This window comes from Portunus trituberculatus, chromosome 30, assembly GCF_017591435.1.
Source record: "Portunus trituberculatus isolate SZX2019 chromosome 30, ASM1759143v1, whole genome shotgun sequence".
NCBI classification, from domain to species: domain Eukaryota; kingdom Metazoa; phylum Arthropoda; class Malacostraca; order Decapoda; family Portunidae; genus Portunus; species Portunus trituberculatus.
In genome coordinates, this window is record NC_059284.1 from 2,671,502 (window position 1) to 2,694,246 (window position 22,745).

The window sequence follows — 22,745 nt, forward strand, 5'->3', positions numbered from 1 at the left end:
ATCACTAATAAGCCTTTTTGATGCCATTACAAGTTTCTAAATGAAAAAGTACAGACAGAACACAAAAGAATGTTGTTTTTCTCATGACTATGGCAGGACTAGAGATGCACACCAGTATCCAGTATACCGGAATACAGGCTTATTGCTTCTGTATTAATTGTATTACCGGTATCGGAATGGGACAACGGCAGCAACGGGGAGGGGGAGACTAGAGCTTTGTTTACAACGATGTGTGCAGCTGTTTGATTACTAGATATTTTCACCATTAATAAGACTTTGGTGTTAATGTAAGTTTGTAAATGAAAACTGCAGCTAGAATGCAGAAGAGTGTTATTCTGACAACTGCGGCAGCACAAGTCACAACCGGTGGAAGGAGGAAGAGGGAGGCTAGGGAGCCTTTGTTTACAACCACGTGTGTGGACATTCTACTATCAGGTATTTCTGCTCGTATTAAATCAAACTTTTGCATTTGAATATTGAAATGTTCAAATATTAAGACATTTGAGTATTGAATCTCCACTGAATATATATATATATATATATATATATATATATATATATATATATATATATATATATATATATATATATATATATATATATATATATATTTATACAGGGAGTCCTTGGGTTACGACAGTCTCGACTTATGACGTTTCATGGTTACAAACGCGCCCATAAAAACATAGAAAATAATATTAGGCATCATTCCGTCATGTGGTTTAGCGTCGTAAGTGACGTAAACAAACACGAACTAGTTTCGAGCACGCGGCGGAAGAATATGCTTTGTTGTGGTTGTAGGGCGAGGAAGACAGCATGTCAAGTCTCTGTACATACGCCATTTTGGTTGTTTGCACCGTCTCTCTCTCTCTTGGTTATGGCTCCCAAGCGTAAGGCAGACTCTTCTGATGGTAGTGCATCAAAGAAGAGAAAGGCCATCACCATGGAAGTTAAAGTGGACATTATAAAGAGATCACAAAAGGGAGAAACACCAACAAACATTGGCCGGTTGCTTGGCTTTAGTCGTTCCAGTGTGGCTACCATCATCAAAGATAAAGAGCGCATTATGGAACATGTGAAAGGATTTGCTCCTCTAAAAGCGACAGTGATAACCAAGCAGCATAGTGGTCTAATTATTGAGATGGAAAGATTATTGGTGCTTTGGTTGGAGGAACAAAATCAACGGCGTATTCCAGTGAGCCTGTTGGTGATTCAGGAGAAGGCGAAAAGATTGTTTGAAGCACTGAAAGAAGAAAAGGGGGAAGGAAGTGAAAGTGAAGAGTTTGTGGCTAGTAGGGGTTGGTTTATGCGATTTAAGGCTCGGGCCAATTACCATAACCTTAAAGTGCAAGGTGAAGCTGCTAGTGGTGATGAGAAAGCAGCAAGTGAATTTCCTAAAGCGTTGGCTGAGATAATTAAGGAGGGGGATTATTCTGCTCATCAAGTGTTCAACGTGGATGAGACAGGCTTATTTTGGAAGCGTATGCCTGACCGCACTTACATCGCCAAGGAGGAGAAGTCAGCACCAGGTCATAAAGCCAGCAAGGACAGGCTAACTTTACTTTTTGGGGAAATGCTGCTGGCGACTTCAAACTGAAGCCCTTGCTTGTGTATCAGGCTGAAAATCCAAGGGCACTCAAGGGCATTTGGAAGAGTCAACTACCAGTCATTTGGAAGGCAAATAAGAAGGCATGGGTGACACTTGCGGTGTTTGAGGACTGGTTCATCAACTATTTTGTGCCAAGTGTGGAGTGGTATTTGGCCTCCAAGGGTATCCCTTTTAAGGTGTTGCTAGTGCTGGACAATGCCCCTGGACACCCTGCCCACCTGGGAGACTTTAACCCTAATGTCAAGGTGGTTTACCTTCCACCTAATACCACGGCCCTGTTACAGCCTATGGACCAAGGAGTGATAGCTTCGTTCAAGGCCTACTACCTCCGAAGGACAATTGCTATGGCTTTACAGGCAACTGAAACCAAGAAGAATTTGACCCTAAAAGACTTTTGGAAATCCTACAACATCCTTGATGCCGTGAAGAACATTGCTGATTCCTGGGAGGAGGTTAAGCAAACAAACATGAATGGTGTTTGGAAAAACTGTGTCCTCAATTTGTGGGTGATTTCCATGGGTTTGAGGACACAGTTCAGCATGTTATTAAGAATGTTGTTGCCCTGAGTAAGGAAACTGATTTGGAGATGGAGGTTGATGATGTTACAGAGCTGCTGGAATCTCATGGAGAGGAGTTATCTGCTGAGGACCTGATACAACTGGAGAAGCAGATCATAGAGGAAGAAGAAGAAGCACCCACCCCAGAGCCTAGGGCTTTCACAAGGCAAGGCTTGGCAAGAGGTTTTGCTGAGATGCATCAAGCGTTGGCAACTTTTGAGGCTATGAATCCCAATTTTGAAAGATTCACTAAGGTTTCCAGAGGCATCATGGATTTGATGCAATGTTACAAGGAGATCTTGGATGAGAAGAGGTTGCTCTCTGTTCAGACTAACCTGGAGCAGTATTTTAAGAAGGTAGAGAGGCCTGTAACAGATCCTGTACCCTCTACCTCAGCTGCCTCTACTACTCCAGACTCACCTGCTCCAGAATCTCCAGCACCTTCTGAATGTTCTGCCTCACCTCCAGGCTCACCTGCCCCAGTTTCTCCAGCACCTGGAGGTTCTGCCTCACCTCCAGACTCACCTGCTCAAGCATCTCCAGCACCTGAAGGTTCTGCCTTGCTACCAGATTTCATCCCCACACCGGAGCTTCCTCGGTCCTGGATCTGTTCCTCGGGGACCCAGCTTTCCGCAACTCTACTTTCTCCACTGGTCCCTACATGGGGAGCGACCACCTCCCTGTTCTGGCCTCCATCCCACAAGCACCCCCAACAGCTCACCCTGGCTGCTTGCCCCGATGAAAGCTACAGCCCTCTGCATGGCCCCAGTACAGGGAAGCCCTTCAGCCCTCCCCAGAGACTTCCACCCTCCCACTAGAAGAAGTTGCAGTATCCTTCCAGTGCACACTAGAGGCAGCGGGCAAAGCTGCCTTTCACCAAGTCACCTGCTCCAAACCTCGCTGTCTCGGGAAACCTTGGTGGAGTGATGAGTGTGCCCAGGCAGTGCAGGCCTGTCGGAGGGCTTGGTCCAGGTGGAGGAGAACACCTACAATTGAGGTTGGCAGGGAATATCGTTGCCTTGATGCAGTCTGTGCTAAAACTATCCTCAAGGCTCAGAGGAGTGTATGGGCCTCTCACTGCTCCTCCCTTTTGTTCTCTTCCTCCACCAAGAGAACATGGGCTTTCCTGCACTCCATGGAGGGTAAGAGGGCTCGTCAACCCTTACCTCTGACAGATGGAGCCCAGGCCCCACTCGATGACGCTCAGAAGGCGGAACTGCTGGCACATCACTACCACCAGAAACTGAGCATCCTCCCAACCCTACAACCTCCACCCGACCTACACCACATAATCACCACCTCCACTACCTCTCCGGGTCATCCGCAACTCATCCAGCCTTTCACCCAACAAGAACTGAAAGAGGCCCTAGCCACACTGCACACCGGCAAGGCATCAGGACTCGACACCATCCCCTATGAGTTTTTAACCCATCTCACTCCTCCCCTCCTGGATGGCCTCCTCCTTCTCTACAACACCAGCTGGACGATGGGGTCTTACCCTACATGTTGGAAACCCTCCGTACTTGTTCCCATCCACAAACCAGGCAAGGATCCAACTCTTCCATCTACATACAGGCCCATCACACTCCTGTCCTGCATCGGGAAACTGATGGAGCGTCTCGTGAGTACACGTCTCACCTGGTGGCTTGAGGAGAAGCACTTGCTGAGGGAGGAGCAATGTGGCTTCCAACCTCGTAGAGGCACCATCGATGTCCTGAGCCAAATGGAATTTCACATTAGTGACACGTACCGCCAACGTCAGGTCATGCTCGCCCTCTTCATAGACTTGGAGGGTGCATTTGACTCAGCACCTCACAAGGGAATCATCTACAAGCTGGCCAAACTGGGCATTGCTGGTACAGGCAACCCCCGTTTAACGAAGGGATTACGTTCCTAAAAAACACTTCGTTAAGCGAAACTTCGTTAAGCGAACCGATTATAACAAGTTTAACCCCTGATTTGAACTTCCATTGAGAGTAAACAAAGCGAGAGTGCATCATACTACAGTAAAAGGTTTAATGAAAGTAAAAATTATGAAGTTAAACATTTAGGTAGTTTAATTTGTCATTATAATGTACACTAATGTATGTATGTACATAACTTTATAATGTTGATGATCTTAACTTTATGAAGGGAGGAAGAGTGAAACAGGAAAGACACTAACCGGCAACCTGTGGAATGTAAACAAAGTGCGCATCATTGTACTGCATACAAAACTTATGTACCACATTTCCACAAGGCTTTCCATTTTATCCATTGTAGAGTCACGAGTTCAGGTAGTTCTTTTAGCTTGCAAGGAAGATACGGTCTCACCAGCCTTCTTAATAGAGTTTGCTGACTTGAAAATAGAGACAGTATAATATGGAGTCAAGATGGTGGCCAGCACTGCTATAGTTTTCTGGCCTCTCTCGTGTCTGTGAATAATATCTAGCTTCACTTGGAGAGTAAGAGACTTCCTGGTCTTCTTACGAACACTAGGCCAATTGCAGGGTGTTTTGGTGGTAAGTTGAGCTAGGGAAGACAAGCTGCTGCTGACGCTGTTATGTTTTGACTGGGGAGTGAGTGTTGTGCGTGTTGTCCACGAGAGGCTTCATCTTGATCTTGATCTTTATTCTATAGGTGTCCAGGATTTTTCCTGAAGCAGGCCTTAGTACCAGCAGCTCCTGGTGTATTCAAAAGCCTGTCAGCTTGCGTGATATGGTGGGGCTTTCAAATTTGGAAAAAAAATTACTTGGATAAAACTTCGTTAAAGCGAGTTTGGTGTTCGTTAAACGAGCAGATGGTAGTAAAATGAAACCTTCGTTGTAGCGAAATTTCGTTGTGTGAACCTTCATTAAACGGGGGTTGCCTGTACCACCCTCACTTGGATCTGAGACTTCCTCTCCCACCGCTCTTATCAAGTGGCAGTGGGTGCCTCCTTATCAATCTCCCATCCTATCTGCAGAGGCGTCCCACAAGGCTCCATCCTCAGCCCCCTCCTCTTCAACGTCCTCCTGTCTGACCTCCACATCCCCCTTCACTCACAACTCCTCATATATGCCAATGATATCACCATAGTCAGCCATGCACCGACACTGGCCATGGCCCAGACCAACATGCACGAAGCTGCAGCTGCCTTGAGCGACTGGGTAACCACCTGGGGCCTGACGGTTAGTGCTCCTAAGAGCACACTTATGTGCTTCACCCTGAAACACCTCCCATCCTCACCTACTACATCACTGTGTGGACAGGGTGTCCCCTACTCCAGGACGCACACCTTGGGTCTACGCCTAGATGGCCCTCGTCTTTCCTGGGCCAGACATATAGACCATCTATGCACTGCCTGCAATAAACATCTTGATATTCTGAAGAAGATTGCTGGAGTCAGATGGGGAGCCAACTGTGATCTTCTTTGTTACTACTTGACCACCATCAGACCCAAATTAATTTATGGCAGCAGTATCTACAGCTCAGCAGCATGCTCCCTCCTCAACAAATTGGATCCCATCCAGAATGCTTCACTCAGGATCTCCTTGGGGGCCATGAAATCCTCTCCACTGGTCTCCCTACATGCAGAGAGTGGAATCCTCCCTTTATCTATTCACAGAAAAGAGACTTTGTGCCAGCATTACCACCACATTCTGAGCTTACCCCAGTCACACCCCCTCGCTACCCTCTATTCCACCTCTGGGGTGGACCAACACACTCCTGTATGGCTCCCTGGAGCACGGCAACCCCTCCTTGTCAAAACCCTACAAACCCTCAACACCCTGGGCTTACCACCACCACCACCACCTCCACAGCCCATTAGCCCACACTCTCCCATCCCACCATGGCTGGACCTCTCCCCCATGTTCACCTTACACCTTCTCGGCCTCCCCAACCGGCACTCTTCAAGCAGATTAGCATCACTACTCTTCCATCAGAGGGACAAGACATTGTTTAAACACCACATCAAGCTCTACACAGATGGCTCCCACTCTCCATCACCACCCTCTACCACCGCAGCCATCTACAACCACACCACATCCATCTGCAGGACATGGCGACTTCCACCAGAGACAAATGTCCTAACAGCAGAGGTGTATGCCCTTCACCAGGCCGTCAACCACCTGCAGGTCTGTCATACCAAGGGCAAAGCAGTAATCTACACCAACTCCCTCTCCTCACTCTACCTCCTCCTCTCCCGTCACCCATCCTCCTCCACCGCCATCGTCCACGCCACCCAGAGGATCCTCATCCATCTTCACACCGAAGGCTGGGAGTTAACTCTCTAGTGGGTTCCGTCCCACACAGGTATCCGGGGTAACGAGGTCGCTGACATTATTCCCTTCTCTCTGGCACTCTCCACCACTAAGCGCCTCATATCACAAGTATGCCACTCTACCTCCGACACCACCCTTGCCACTGGCCTCCGCGTCACCTCTATGGGCCAATATTGCCACAATTCTTCCCCGCAGCCGTGGGTGAGGCAACAGTCCCGCGCCCTAGATGTAGCGCTTACTCGTCTCCGCCTGGGCCACACCACACTCAATGCACACCTGCACCGCCTCCACCTGGCGCCAGATCCCCATTGCCCCTGGTGCAGGTCCATCCCGGAGACCATAGAACATTTCTTACTACAGTGTCCCCGCTTCCATTCCCAACGCGTTCTGCTATGAGCACAACTTATCGCTCTCGGAGTTCCCACTCTTGACCTGCCCACTCTGCTGGCTGCGGTGGGTGTCCACCCCACAAAACAACAAGCCGTTCTACGCCTTACCTGTGTATTCCTGAAGAAGACGGGACAACTGTCACGCCTGTGAGCGTCTCACAGGACATCGCCAGGGCTCAGGGCCCCTCCAGGGGAACCTGGCAGCCCTCAACAACAACAAACACTGTGTATTGTCCAGTATCAGTGAGCAAGTTTGTACAGTTTTCAGTACCTCAGAAATCATAAATTATGTCTCCCAAGGGTGTTAGGTGTAAGTGAGTGGCCCTAGTTGTGACTTAAAAGATGGAATTAATAAGAAAAATTAGAGAAAGGAGCTGCTAGTATTATGAGTGTTTGTGAGGAGTATGGTATGGCCAAGCAAAGTGTATTGGACATTAGTATTGAATCAGGGTTTCAACCAATCAATATTTATAGCCATGCATCACGGCCTCACAGATTAGATTGTTTTTATTTTTACAAAATTTGTTTTAAAGTAATAATATTATTAATAACAACAATACCAGCAATAAGATAATGATGCATGCAGTGAGGTAGGTAGAAGTAATGATTGTAAGCTAGGTTAGTGAGTGTCAGGGACAAGATAAGCCTACCGGAAGTCTCAACTTCACATATTAGATGCAGGGTGATTTTTAGAGCCAAAATTTTAAGAAAACAGTGCATCTTATATGCTGCCAAATCTGGTATATACCATATTGGATGGCTCATAAGACACCTTTTCTCCACCGAAAAATCACAGCAAATGGGCCTGCGTCCTATGAGGCCAAGGTTTTGCATTGAGGCAGTGGTTGGTGGTCAGTCTATGGCAACAAAGAAACTAAAATCAAACCCCAGATATCTTTGCACATGTAAATAAAGTGATGATAGGTATTACACCACAAAACAACACTTTTTTTTTTTTTTTTTTTTTTTTTTTTTTTTTTTTAAGGTAACAACATATAATAGGTCATACATACTGGTGATTCACATATACGTAGAATGACACCAGTCAGGAAGAATTTGCCATACACCACATGAACCAAAATACAATATGCCAGGTACATCTTTACATCTTTAGGGAGGCAGTGACATAGTGGATAAGGTGGTGAGCGTGGGATCGGGCAGACGTCCACGCGTAGGTTCGAATCCCACCATGTACAACCTTAAAACACTTTGCCATTTGTCGAGTGGTTTAAAGTTACCTACATGTCACCATGATACCCAGGTTCTAGGTGGTTACACTCAAGATGAGCTTGGGCAGTGATATGGGCCCTAATATGGGTACCACTATAAATAAAATTGCCTGCGCCACTAACGGGCGGAAGTTGAACAGCGCTTCCCATACACTCTTCAAGTGTGCCTACTGGTGCTATAGGCCTTACCATAAAAAATAAAAAAATGTTAAAATTTTAAAAATCTCACAAGAAGATTGGTACGTAGGCTGCTAGCAAATATTAAAGTTTTTAAATGGGATCTAATAATGATCTAAATGCAAAAAGACTTACAAGCAGCCTTCTGGAATGTATATCACTCATAACTTAAACACCATAGCAAACTGACTTCAATACTAAGAGAAGCAAAATGCGATTACAACAAGAAGCAACTAAATGACAACCAAGGAAGTCATAAATTTCACTGCATATGTATTGATTCTACACCTGGTAAAAATTCTTATTCTTCAAATAAGCCTGAAATAAAGTGAAGATATTTTTCTCTCACATACCACATATTTAAAGATCATATTTAATGATCAGTGATCATTGGCTTCCCAAGCTAAAGGAAAGCAGCACTTCCTCTTAAGAATACTGAATTCTCCTGGACAGTATCCTTCAACTGATGAAGGTGGAATATATTGTTTAAAATTCTGGTGGAGAGCATCTCATTGTGGCTCCCACCAGAAGCAGTGTGGGATTTGCATGACATTACTGAGTCAAGTTAGTCCACGTTGAATAAAATAAATCACACTATTTAATCGTATTTCCTTAAATATCAAGTCATGTTATTCAAACTCACATTAATTTAGAGTCGACTGTACTTAAAATTTCTGCCAATCCATATCCATATTGTACTTCATCCATGTAAATATATATCATCTTGAGCCATTATCAAGCTCATAATTATGATTTGTGCTCACTTCTTCCCATTCTCACTTGCTTTCTTAGTTATCAACTATTTTTTGGTACAACAGTCTCGTACCATATTTTTGTTTTTAAGTATTTGTGGAATTTTTCATTTTTTTTTTTCAAGTTGATGAGATTTAAAGTATGTATATTAAATCAAGGATCATCAATAATTTCCAGTTACCTTTTTTTTTATTATTGAATATTCAGTCCTCTTGTTATAAGAAAATACAGGCTTGGTATGATAGATATTTTCAATTCTTGCAGGTCAGAAGCTGATTCAGTAGCTGTTAGTGTAAGTGTGGGTCTTCCTTCTGTGGTTGTGGAACACTGGGGAGTGTGGGTAGAGTGTGAGGTGGCTCCCCAGGGGACAGTTCGCACTCCTCTTCCTCTTGCCTACAACATATCCAACCATGGAAGCCATACTGCTGAACTTGCCCTCAGCATGCAAGTCTCGGACGCATTTATGTTTGCAGGACACAAGGAGGTATGTATTGTAGTGTTTGTATGCTGTGGCTAAATGCTCATAGAAATAGCTGCTTCATTGTAATCATATATTATTGAGAACAAAAAATGTATTTAGAAAAAAAACCTGGGAATTAATTTAAAGCTCATTGAACTTGGTTGATGTTTTATGATTGTGAATATGCAACTATGGTACTTCCTATGGACGTGAAGTGAGAAACATAGAAGAAAATGGGAAGACAATGATTGAAGTTTGGTGATCTTGCTTTCTGTTGTCTTAAGTCAAAACCAAAGTAGAAATGAGACATAAAAACAAGGAAACACTGTATTATTTTGTGCGATCTGTCTTGTTTAACAGGTGCTTTTACCTTCAATCATCTCAGCTTTGAAGCCTCTCTCTCTCTCTCTCTCTCTCTCTCTCTCTCTCTCTCTCTCTCTCTCTCTCTCTCTCTCTCTCTCTCTCTCTCTCTCTCTCTCTCTCTCTCTCTCTCTCTCTCTCTCTCTCTCTCTCTCTCTCTCTCTCTCTCTCTCTCTCTCTCTCTCTCTCTCTCTCTCTCTCTCTCTCTCTCTCTCTCTCTCTCTCTCTCTCTTTCTCTCTCTCTCTCTCTCTCTCTCTCTCTCTCTCTCTCTCTCTCTCTCTCTCTCTCTCTCTCTCTCTCTCTCTCTCTCTCTCTCTCTCTCTCTCTCTCTCTCTCTCTCTCTCTCTCTCTCTCTCTCTCTCTCTCTCTCTCTCTCTCTCTCTCTCTCTCTCTCTCTCTCTCTCTCTCTCTTTCTCTCTCTCTCTCTCTCTCTCTCTCTCTCTCTCTCTCTCTCTCTCTCTCTCTCTCTCTCTCTCTCTCTCTCTCTCTCTCTCTCTCTCTCTCTCTCTCTCTCTCTCTCTCTCTCTCTCTCTCTCTCTCTCTCTCTCTCTCTCTCTCTCTCTCTCTCTCTCTCTCTCTCTCTCTCTCTCTCTCTCTCTCTCTCTCTCTCTCTCTCTCTCTCTCTCTCTCTCTCTCTCTCTCTCTCTCTCTCTCTCTCTCTCTCTCTCTCTCTCTCTCTCTCTCTCTCTCTCTCTCTCTCTCTCTCTCTCTCTTTTTTTTTTTTTTTATTTAAACATAATTTATACAGAAGAACATGTACCCAAAGGCGCACTGTCGTGTGCTACCTATTCTAAGGGTACTACAATCTATTTCTCTACAATATTTACAAGACTTAAAAATAGATAATATACAAGATGGTCAGCATGTAAATGGAGCACTGTTCTTTTCACTTCACTAGCACTATTCACGCACTGCACTACACTGAGTGTCACGTCACAAAGAGTGTCAGAGGAGTTGGCAGTGTCTGTCTCCACTTATGTGCCATCAGTTTGACACTGTGTGTGTTCATCTCCTGGACGTGAGGCACCGCGGCCGTGAACAAGTTCCACATCCTGGAGACGCGTCCTGCGAAGGTGCGTTGATGCTGACACCCGTGGGATCGCGGCACCTCTACGGCGTCACCACCATTGAGCACCGTTCTCGTGCTCCGTGCGGTGACTCTCAGAGGATGACGCAGCCCTGCCAGATGTGGCACTCTTTGCACCTGTGCCTTATGGAACACTACGATTGCCGCCACATCTCTGCGGTGTTCCAGTGAATCAAGAGGACGCTCAGGCTCTGGGTGAGGTGGTATTGCAGCATCTACTAGCCGTATGGCGCGGCGTTGGATGCTGTCCAGTCTCCTTCTGTGTGTGGCGGCACAGGACATCCAGGAGAGAGCTGCGTACTCAAGGTGGGGCCGCACCTGTGCCTTGTACAGCAGCAGTCTCCCTTCCTGTCGAGGAAACTGGCGATCCTTCTGAGAGCGGAGATCCTGTGAGAGGCTTTCTTGGCAATGGTTTTGACATGGCTGTCAAACCTCAGCCCTCGATCCACCTCCACTCCAAGTATCTTGACGTCATCTTGGAGTGGGAGAGCAGCAGCGCCAAAGACAACTTTCCTGCCATTGCTGCCATGGCGGCTGGGGACCGAGAGACAACCATTGCCTGTGTCTTCTCCGGCGCGAATGTCACTTGCCAGCGAGCACCCCACTCCTCTATCACTCGTAGCTGCTGATTGATGGCCTCAGCAGCCCGCCCACTGTCCTGGCGTGGATAGGTATAGGAGAGGGTGCAGTCATCAGCATAGGCCTTGACTCCTGGCAGTAGCTGGAGAAGATCATCCACGTAGATATTCCACAGGAGTGGGCCAAGAATTGAACCCTGTGGCACTGATGCCTCCACAGGCAGGGACTCAGATGTTTGCCCGTTGACAACCACCTTGAGGCTTCTGTCCTGCAGGTAATTTCCCAGGAGTCGTAGCAAGCCACCCTGGATGCCTTTAGCACGAAGCTTTTCTAGTAATCCGTTGTGCCATACTTTATCAAAAGCTCCAGCTATGTCCAAAGCAACCACTATAGTGTCCTTGCCGTCGTCGAGGGCGTCCTGCCACTGCCTGGTGAGAAGCATCATTAGGTCGGAGGTTGACCTTCCAGGTCTGAACCCAAACTGTTGGTCTGAGAGGAGGGCATTGTCCTTGAGATGGCTACACACCACCTCTGCCACGACCCTCTCAAACACTTTACCCACCACTGACAACAGGGATATGGGTCTGTAGTTTTTTGGGTCCGTCCTGGAGCTTTTTGTGTACGGAACTACTCGAGCCTCCTTCCACACTGAAGGCCAGACGTTTTCCCGTACACAAGTTGTGAAGACTTGGGTGAGAGGGGCAGCCAGTTCCTGGGAGCATCGCTTCAGCAGGTGCGGGCTGATGTCATCAGGGCCGGTAGCTTTCTGTGTGTCCAGCCCCGCAATAATCGCTTCACCTGCTGATGCGTCACCTCCACCATGGTGACAGTCTTCTCACATTGCTGGACCAGCTGAGGCGGTGGCTGCTGTGGATTCCCCACCTTCATTTTCTCTCTCTCTCTCTCTCTCTCTCTCTCTCTCTCTCTCTCTCTCTCTCTCTCTCTCTCTCTCTCTCTCTCTCTCTCTCTCTCTCTCTCTCTCTCTCTCTCTCTCTCTCTCTCTCTCTCTCTCTCTCTCTCTCTCTCTCTCTCTCTCTCTCTCTCTCTCTCTCTCTCTCTCTCTCTCTCTCTCTCTCTCTCTCTCTCTCTCTCTCTCTCTCTCTCTCTCTCTCTCTCTCTCTCTCTCTCTCTCTCTCTCTCTCTCTCTCTCTCTCTCTCTCTCTCTCTCTCTCTCTCTCTCTCTCTCTCTCTCTCTCTCTCTCTCTCTCTCTCTCTCTCTCTCTCTCTCTCTCTCTCTCTCTCTCTCTCTCTCTCTCTCTCTCTCTCTCTCTCTCTCTCTCTCTCTCTCTCTCTCTCTCTCTCTCTCTTTCTATTTAAACAGGTGGTTATATATATATTACATGGGACAGTTAAATGTGCCTATGCTAAAGCTCATCCTTGCCGTAGGTGAGCTATCTTAAAGCTACTGCCCTTACACTTACATTATAAACAAATTGTAATGTAGTAATAACTAAACTTAATTTTAACAGATATTATTAGATGAATAATTGAAAATACTATGTACATCCTAGGCAAAGCATTATGTACAAAATTGACATTAAGGAGGGTGTAGACGCAGCCACCTATGGACTGCTACCTTAATTTGCTCTGTGGACAGGCCCCTCACATCCACATCTGTAGTGAGCTCGTTCCACCACACCACCGCTGCTGATGTAAAGGCACGCTGGTGAGTAGAGCTATGGGACCTCGGGACTTCCAGGAGGAGATCATTGGCCGACACCGTCCTCGTGCCAACCTCGTGTCTCCTCCAGGTTGCCCCTAAGTCCGTCAGGTGGGTACGCTGCACTTGTGCCTTGTGGAGCACTGTCAAGGCGGCAACTCTCCTGCGGTGCTCGAGGCTGTCCTCAGGTCGTGCCGCTGCTGTTCCTCCTGCTGCCGCTGCTCTTGCTGTTGCTGTTGCTCTTGTTGAGGCTGTCGGTGTTGCTGCGTTGAAATATATGTTCCATAGTTCTCTCTCTCTCTCTCTCTCTCTCTCTCTCTCTCTCTCTCTCTCTCTCTCTCTCTCTCTCTCTCTCTCTCTCTCTCTCTCTCTCTCTCTCTCTCTCTCTCTCTCTCTCTCTCTCTCTCTCTCTCTCTCTCTCTCTCTCTCTCTCTCTCTCTCTCTCTCTCTCTCTCTCTCTCTCTCTCTCTCTCTCTCTCTCTCTCTTTTTTTTTTTTTTTAAACTTAATGCACATAACATACATATTTTACACGTATGTTTACAGTTGGAGCTGAGTTCGTGAGCTAAGAGCGTGCACTGGCATGTGACGCTCATTCTAAAGCTGCTCCCGGGACGGCATTGTGAGCGAGGGTGTCATAAAACTGTCACTGTCAGTTGCGCACCTCCTCGCCACTGATCAGCACTGTCATGTCAGGCACACGCACATCCCACGTCACTGTGTTTCACTGTCACTGTCAGGCATACTATTTTCCTCCACTGTCACTGTCAGGTGGATTGCAGGCTGGTGGACACTGCCATTTTATCACCTGTCACTGTCACTATCAGGCGGATGTGTCCGTAACCAGGCGTGGGCAGCACACTTCACCTGCTGGGTGGACATGCTGGAGACGTCCATTACTGAGGTGAAGGCGTTCCACAACACCGCGGTGTCGTGGGAGAAGGCGCGCTGACACCTCACAGAATGGCACCTCGGCACCTCGAGGAGGGTGTCGGACACTACCGCTCTCGTAGTACGTTCACTCCTCCTCCAGGGTATCCGTAGAGCCGTGAGGTGAGGTATTTGCTGCACCTGGGCTTTGTGCAGCACAGTAAGGGCCCCAACACGCCTTCGGTGCTCCAAGCTGTCCAGCACGTTGATAGGGGCTTCTTGGTGAGGGTCTGGGTGCTGTCGCTGCTGTCTCTGCTGCAACTGCTGCCCCTGATGCCACTGTCGCTGTAGCTCAGCTTGGGGCTGCTGTCCCAGGCCACCGGCATCGCGAAGGAGGCGCTCGGCTCGCCGCTGCACCTTGTCCAGCAGGGAGAGGTGGGACTGGGCACTGCACATCCAGCTGAGGGGGGCTGTACTCCATGATGGGCCTCACCTGCGCTTTGTACAGCGTCATGAGCCCCTTGGCATCGAGTAGGTGCCTCACTCGACGTAGGAGTGTCACCCTCAGGGATGCCTTACGTGCCACGCTCTCCAGGTGGCGGTCGAAGCTGAGTTTGGAGTCTACCTCCACCCCCAGGATGTTGATGGAGTCCTTAATGGCAAGGGTGTCTTCTCCAAACTTCAGCTGGCCTTCAAACAGCCTGACGTCCTCCCGTGAACGTGAGATGACCACGGCCTGGGTTTTTTTCGGCAGCAAACTTGACTTGCCACTGTTTACCCCAGGCCATGATGTCACCAAGGTGGCGGTTGGTGACATCAATCACGTTCACTGCCTCCTCTCTACCGAAGCTGTGCGAGAGAGTGGCATCGTCCGCGTATGCCGACACAGGTGCGAGGCTCTGAAGGAGGTCGTTGAAATATACGTTCCACAGGATGGGGCCAAGGATCGAGCCCTGTGGAACGGAGGCCTCCACTGGGTGTGTGGTTGACGTGCACCCTCCCAACACTACTCTCAGACTCCGGCCTTGTAGGTAGCTGGAGAACAGCTCTAGCAGTTGTCCTGTGATGCCGAACTGTTCGAGCTTGGCCAGGAGTCCTTTGTGCCAAACTCTGTCAAAAGCCCCAGCAATGTCAAGGGCAATGACGAGGGTGGGGCGGCCGGCGTCGAGGGCGTCATGCCAGGCTTGTGTGAGGAGGAGAAGCATGTCGGAGGCGGAACGTCTCTTTCTAAATCCATATTGGCGTGGAGAGATGAGGTGACGCTCCTCTAGGTGACAGGTCAGCTGCTCAGCTATTATTCTCTCCAAGATCTTGCTGACAGCTGACAGGAGAGAGATGGGGCGGTAGTTTGCTGGGTCACCTTTATCCTTTTTTGTGTACAGGAGTGACCCGAGCCTCCTTCCATGCAGCTGGCCAGGTGCTGGTTTGTAGGCACTGGCGGAAGATGTGTGTGAGGGGCTTTGTTAGCTCCTCCGCACAGTGCTTCAGCAGGAAGGGCGAGACGTCGTCAGGGCCGGGCGCCTTCCTGGTGTCGGTGCTGCGCAGAAGCTTTGTCACGGCGGCTTCGCTGAGCTGTAGGTGGTCCAGGGTTACGTCACACAGGCGGGTTAGTTGTGGAGGCTGACTGTCAGGCTCCTCAGTCGTCATTCTCCCGCTGAAGTGTGCTGCCAGGAGTTCAGCCTTGTCTTGGTTGGCAACTGCCAAGTTGCCAGAGGCTGTTTTAGGGCGGGATCCTCTCCTGTGTGACTGTGCCCTGCCGCTGCTTCACAAGGGACCACCATTGCTTGGGATCAGTTTGGTTACTGGCAAGCTTCCTCCGTAGACTTAACTCCCACCTCTGCCTCGCCCATGTAGCCACTCTCGCCATGTTTTTGCAAGCAGCGCGGTGCTGGGCCTTGTGGCGCCTGGAGGGACGACGCTTCAGACGAGTCCAGGCCTTGTACTTGGCATCAGCAGCTTGCCGGCACCTGTAGCCGAACCACGGCTGGTCTCGTGGATCGACTCGATATGCCCTGTGAGGACGTGCCTGTGCCACGCTCTCTCTCTCTCTCTCTCTCTCTCTCTCTCTCTCTCTCTCTCTCTCTCTCTCTCTCTCTCTCTCTCTCTCTCTCTCTCTCTCTCTCTCTCTCTCTCTCTCTCTCTCTCTCTCTCTCTCTCTCTCTCTCTCTCTCTCTCTCTCTCTCTCTCTCTCTCTCTCTCTCTCTCTTCCTCTCTCTCTCTCTCTCTCTCTCTCTCTCTCTCTCTCTCTCTCTCTCTCTCTCTCTCTCTCTCTCTCTCTCTCTCTCTCTCTCTCTCTCTCTCTCTCTCTCTCTCTCTCTCTCTCTCTCTCTCTCTCTCTCTCTCTCTCTCTCTCTCTCTCTCTCTCTCTCGTATAAGACCAGCAAATCTACATTTTTAAGTGGATCTGAGTTGGACCATGCTGAGTATTTTACTGGACATCATCTTCATCTCACCACATATTTCAAACCATTTTTCTTCCTTAGAATATGATAACAAATCTCTCTTAATGTAAGGATGCATCTAAATTAATACTCAAAATTTTGTCACATGTGTGGAAAGCACTGAGGGAAAGTATACTGTAGGAGAGGTGAACCTATTATCCCTGGTTACCAGTCAGCAGCAGGTTGCTCTCTGGTGTCATGCCACATTTTATTATGCGTAGCCAATTAGGTGAGTGCACATCATGCTAGTCTGCCAAACAGTACCTTTGTATCTACAGTATAGATAATTAAATCAATAAAATTAACTGAACATGATCTGAACTGAAAATATAAGCAGTGACAGCAACCATTGAGATTCTGTGAAAACAATTATATATATATATATATATATATATATATATATATATATATATATATATATATATATATATATATATATATATATATATATATATATATATATATATATATATATATATATATATATATATATATATATATATATATATATATATATATATATATATATATATATATATATATATATATATATATATATATATATATATATATATATATATATAAGAGAGGGAAAACTGGTCAAGGACAACAGAAGTGCTTAAACAGAAAGGCCCACTGAGAAGCCAGTCCTTAAACAGGATCAGGAGAAAAAAAAATATAATAAATGTCTTGACACTTCCCTCTTAACCCCTTCCCGGCATTGGGGCAGGTGAGTGTACTACCAAATAAAAAGTCGTCTTTATATAGACTCTGCTGACTTTCATCCATACATCTATATATAGTTTCCCCATAACTGAGCATTCCAGATTGACATCTATAAATAGACTCTGGAGCAAAACTGAACAAACAATTGAATCTATTTATAGGTGTTATTTGTGTTTGATTGGTGATAATGTATGTCAGTATATTTAGGAATGTTAGGAGTTACTCACATCCAGGACTTGTGACTTTGATGTAATTTACTTCCACCACTTTTCTTCGGATTTTTCAAATACTTGTTTTGTACCTACTGTTGACCCTCACTAACTCTGACTAATAGGGGAAAGGTTGGTTTGATAAACATGAATGTCTGACTTATACAAATTCCCCTCCCCCAACCAAAAAAAAAAAAAAAAAAAAGGTAGGGGAGCGGTTAGTTTAATTCAGATCTTAGGGGGTGGGGTGGAATTTACTTATTTGATTTTGGGAGGTTTAAAAATTTTGGAATTATTGTCTCTGAAATCTTTCGGCCATTTTTAAATGTATTGTGCAGTTGTGTTATAGCATGACTCACGCCTTGAAAAAATTATATATTACTCAATGCTTGTGTCTATATAAAAAAAAATTATTTTAATATTTTTTTTTTCGATAAATTTCAACCTTTGTCATGCTTACCAGAGTGGAGAGGTGGTGGTGTATGTCTCTCACTCAGTGACTCAGTACATGGCCAGGTGTCAAGAGGGGAGATGCACCATTTAGTCCTCTACTTTTTTTAGAAACAATGTTCTTATAGGCATAAACTGATGAAAATTAGAATCAGAAACCTCATGAAGAAGAGAAGACAACAAGAAACAAACAAGCATATCATTGCAAGACGGATGTGGCTGACAGCTGGACCTTGAATTCTCCCCTTCATCACGTGTTATCTTCCCCTCAAAACCACGACCGTCCTCTCATCCTATGCCTCACTGTCACTGCTTCTCCATGCCCTCTCTCTTCTTTCTATATATCATAAGATAGCTATGATCTTTTCAAACATTGTTTTTTCTCACTACCTTCATCATGACAATTATACATCACATAACTCTCACAATAACACTATTACAAATGATTATTTTGAGACAGAGGTAAAAAGCTTGAGCAGACATATAATAATTACTTCACAGTATCATTATCTCACTTTAACACACTAATAACAACTCAGAGAGTGTCCAGTTTAGTTGTAAAACTGCAGATTGCCGTGACGCTGCTGATGGCTCCTTCCGAACCCTCACATATGAGTGAATAATATTTTCTAGAGAAGCTGGGATCTGATGCATTATCATCCTATCATGCTCCAGGAAGTCAATATTGTATACACAATCATGTTTGAAAATTTCATGTCAATCATGAATACAAATAGCCAAACAAGGATGAAATTCTGAAAAATCTTTAGGAGCAAACATCCCAAAAAGTAGTTTTTTATCACTTGAAAAATCATGTAAAAACAAAATCTGTATAAGCTCTGATTGACTTTTTTTGGTATCATTGTAAAGTACAAGTGAAATGGATTTTTTTGTTGGAATTAGATTTTTCATAATGTCAATAGAAAATGGGATATAGGAAAGTGAAAAAAAAATGAAAAAAAAAGTGGGGGGGGGGCCAGGTAGTTCAACTTGGACATTAGTCCATGGGTCAGTCAGAGTCCTACTTATCACGAAATCCGAGTTATCAGGATCCTAGTTATCGAGGTTCAACAGTGGTTTGAGAAATGTAATTAATTTAATTTTGTTTCTCTAATGTGTAAATATATTCTTTAGTATTGATTATGGTGTAAAGGGTTGGACATACAGTAGAATCTCGACTCTCATTCATAGTTGGGACCAAAATTGTTGATCAAGATTCTAAATACAATTGGGACCAAAACCTTGCCAACTAACCCATATCAATTCCACTAACTTTCTATCTGACACCTAGTTTCTCACAATGTATGTACATTATAGTTTATATAGAAAGAATTATAAAACTTTATCATAGTTTTCTATGGTGTATTTGTTCAGTATTTTTGCCCTTACAATAATAACTATTCTCACTTCCTGTTTTTTTCACAGCACCTTGTGATTCTTGACTTTCATTCTTGCTCTTACCCAACCCCAGGCCCTTCCATTGGCCATGGGAAATATGGTGAATGGCATCCAGGTAGCCAAGTAAATAGTCTTGAGCATACCTTGGGTTTGAACAGCTGACAGGCAGCTAGTACATAGGATACATTCCACAGGACGTTATCTCAGCATCTCATTGAAGAAATTAAGTTTTAAGTAGGTAAGAGGAGGAGAGAGGCCACAGAGCCTTGTGAGAGGTTTGTGTATCAACATTGTCCCTTCCCTCCATCTACAGGGTGTACACATAATAATCTGTGAGCACCATGGGTGATGTCATAACCCTGCTATAGTCCACTGCAGAATGCTTTGCAATATTTTGGGATGTAGGCTACTGCAGGGTGGGAGAGCAATTGAAAAAAAATCACATCACCATGCTCCTTGTTTGTTGTAAGCAGACGAAAAACAACTGCAATCAAGCTTAGTGTAGTTTGATCAAGATATGTGAATCTTGAGTGCTTGGTGGTGCCATTGAAATGCAGAATATTGAGATGAGATTGATCAAGATTCGAGACTTTACTGCATTTAGAAATAGTAAAGAGCGAGTAATGTTTGCTGTGGGCTAGGTCACCATGCAATGTTAGTTTTAAGGGCTTCTAGATACCTTTAATATTTAGTGGATCTCACCAGGAGGTTCATAGAAAATGCTGGAGGATTTACCAAGAAATTAAGGGGGATTATTATCATGAAGGTTGATTTGCTTTTGACTAGATTTTTGGAAATGATCTTTAATTATGTGGTATGTGAGGGAAAAATATCTTTCACTTTATTTCAGGCTTATTTGAAGAATAAGAATTTTTACCAGGTGTAGAATCAATACATATGCAGTGAAATTTATGACTTCCTTGGTTGTCATTTAGTTGCTTCTTGTTGTAATTGCATTTTGCTTCTCTTAGTATTGAAGTCAGTTTGCTATGGTGTTTAAGTTATGAGTGATATACATTCCAGAAGGCTGCTTGTAAGTCTTTTTGCTCATAACTCATCTTCATAATTTTTCGTTAAAGAAAACATGTTCCACAAACTGTAATGCTTACTTACTTGATACTACATGCCATACTTAGAATAATGCATCTCAACATAAGATAACAGTTTCCTTACCATTGATTGTGGTAGACTAGAATGAAAAGTGGAGATGCATTGGACTTACAGTGGGTTTTCAACATCAGTCTTTTCTTTGTCAAAAGTTTCTTCTGTAGGAAACAGTCAATAAAACTGTTGAGACTCTTGAGGTGGAAGATACAGCATTCATTGGAGCTGGGGAGACTATTGATGTTGAATGTTTGTCTGGTAATGTGAACAGAAACACTGAAAATTTCTGTATAGGATATGTTGAATATTTTGAACTAGAATGCAGTGTCAATGGGTAGGTCTGAGGACTCTTAAGAAGACTACTAAGAAAGCATGTAAAAACTGAAATTTTTAACAAAAACAGTGTAAATATTTAGTTTAGTAATTTGCATCAATTAATGGAAGTTAAGGAATGTAAACATGGAACCTGCATATTTAGGAAGAGAACAATACTCAATTATTGATTTTTGTTTATTACTTAAACACAATGTCATACCATTAAATATTATTTCTGATGTTCAAGCACAATATTAAACACATTTCTCTATTTTCAAGGTGAGGCTGCGTGTGTTACCAGGATGTAGTGAGCGAGTCACTTACACACTGTATCCTCTACTTGCTGGTAATGTCCACTTGCCCAAGTTGTCCCTCAGTGTTGAGTCACACTCTCCAGGACAGCCCACATCTGTAGACCCTTTGTTGGCTCGTATTCTACCAACACATATTTACATTATGGTAAGATATATTATAGAATGGTAAGATGAAACTGAGAATCGTATTTCATTAAGAGCACTGCCATTCCTTACTTTCCATCATCATCATCATCAATATTACTATTATTATTTATCATTTACATCCTCCATAAGACTTCATGTCTTTGTATCCATGATCACTGGTGGCCCCACCTTGTTCAGTCAGTCACAGGCTGCCTGCCTTGCCAGACAGTCACATTTTGATTCTTGGGCATCTCTCTCTCTCTCTCTCTCTCTCTCTCTCTCTCTCTCTCTCTCTCTCTCTCTCTCTCTCTCTCTCTCTCTCTCTCTCTCTCTCTCTCTCTCTCTCTCTCTCTCTCTCTCTCTCTCTCTCTCTCTCTCTCTCTCTCTCTCTCTCTCTCTCTCTCTCTCTCTCTCTCTCTCTCATCTTGATTAATTCTGCTTAGGTTAGGTGAACAGGCATAACCCTATGCATACATTCTGATTGCTTGATGTAAGTGGAGCCAAGATGAATATGTCCACCCACCTTGGTGTGTGCAATAGAAGCAGATCACATATTGCTGGATTAGTGACTTGATTTTTAATTTGCAATTCAGTTGGTAATATTTGCTGTAACAAAGTTATTTTCTTTGATGTATTCTTTTATGTATCTTTAATGGATACAAATTGTAATGTGGTAACAACTCAACAGTCCATTTTCTTAGTATGTTTTAGTCATTCTTTTATTTATTTATTTATTTACTATTTATTTTATTTATTTATTATTATTATTTATTTTATTTTTATTTATTTATTTATTATTTTTTTTATATAAAGAAAGCCTTCCAGATTTCCATGTTGACATGCCTTATCAAGTTGCTGTTACATTATCTTTTAGAGTTTCAACATGCATTACATTTTAGTATGTTGATATTGTATATTAGTACTGGATCATGAATTAAAGAATAGATCAGGATTGGTAAATAGATCCTTTTCTGTAAAATTGTAATATAAACTGTTTTGTCATTATTTTTTTCTTGAAAGTACATTACAACACAGTTGTTTGAACTATTACTAAATTTTTCTTTTTATTTTTCAGCCTCAGCCAAAGGAAAGTGACCAAGGGATTTCGTTACTGGGGAACAATTTATCAACATTGGTTATTGGTTAAATGAACCAAGTTGAAAATCTATGTTACACTTGAACCTCTGTACATATACAGTAATTGTTATGACCTTCTGATCAAGGGTTGCCATATGATGAATATGAAATACACCAACATATTGAATACTGTCTTAACTTGGCAGAAGTAAACTCTTTTGGAGCTGATTGGCCAGCTCAGTGATTCATTGTGCTTACATGTATGTACATACTTACTCATTATGTTATTCATATATGCCAATTGTTGAAGATAGAAAACTTACTTTATCTCTGACAAGTACAGTAGTTTATCTTGAAAAATTGAAATTATTCCTGTTACATACAATTTTCATGTAAATAACATTTAATGCAAATAAAGGACATTAAACAAATTCACATAATTTGATAAATGTGAGTCCATTTAAGATAATTCTTTAATGTAAGATAATGGGACAAAGTGTTGAAAATGATCTTGAATGGGAGTCAAATTAGTCAAATTATATGAATTTGCAGTCTCTGTGAGTGACACATCACTAACAAACTGTACATGGTATCCTAAGCAGCATGCTGAG

The 22,745-nt window shown here is 44.2% G+C and overlaps 1 protein-coding gene across 1 annotated transcript in view; it reads left to right on the top strand.

The window, feature by feature from the left end:
- Nucleotides 1–22,565, top strand: part of LOC123510799 (trafficking protein particle complex subunit 11-like) — a 101,043-nt gene extending 78,478 nt beyond the window's left edge. The window contains exons 21-23 of the mRNA XM_045266178.1: nucleotides 9,223–9,442; nucleotides 20,897–21,076; nucleotides 22,133–22,565. Of these exons, the coding sequence (XP_045122113.1) occupies nucleotides 9,223–9,442; nucleotides 20,897–21,076; nucleotides 22,133–22,204 (472 nt within the window). The 3' untranslated portion in view covers nucleotides 22,205–22,565. The remainder of the gene's footprint in view (nucleotides 1–9,222; nucleotides 9,443–20,896; nucleotides 21,077–22,132) is intronic.
- Nucleotides 22,566–22,745: the final 180 nt, after the last annotated feature.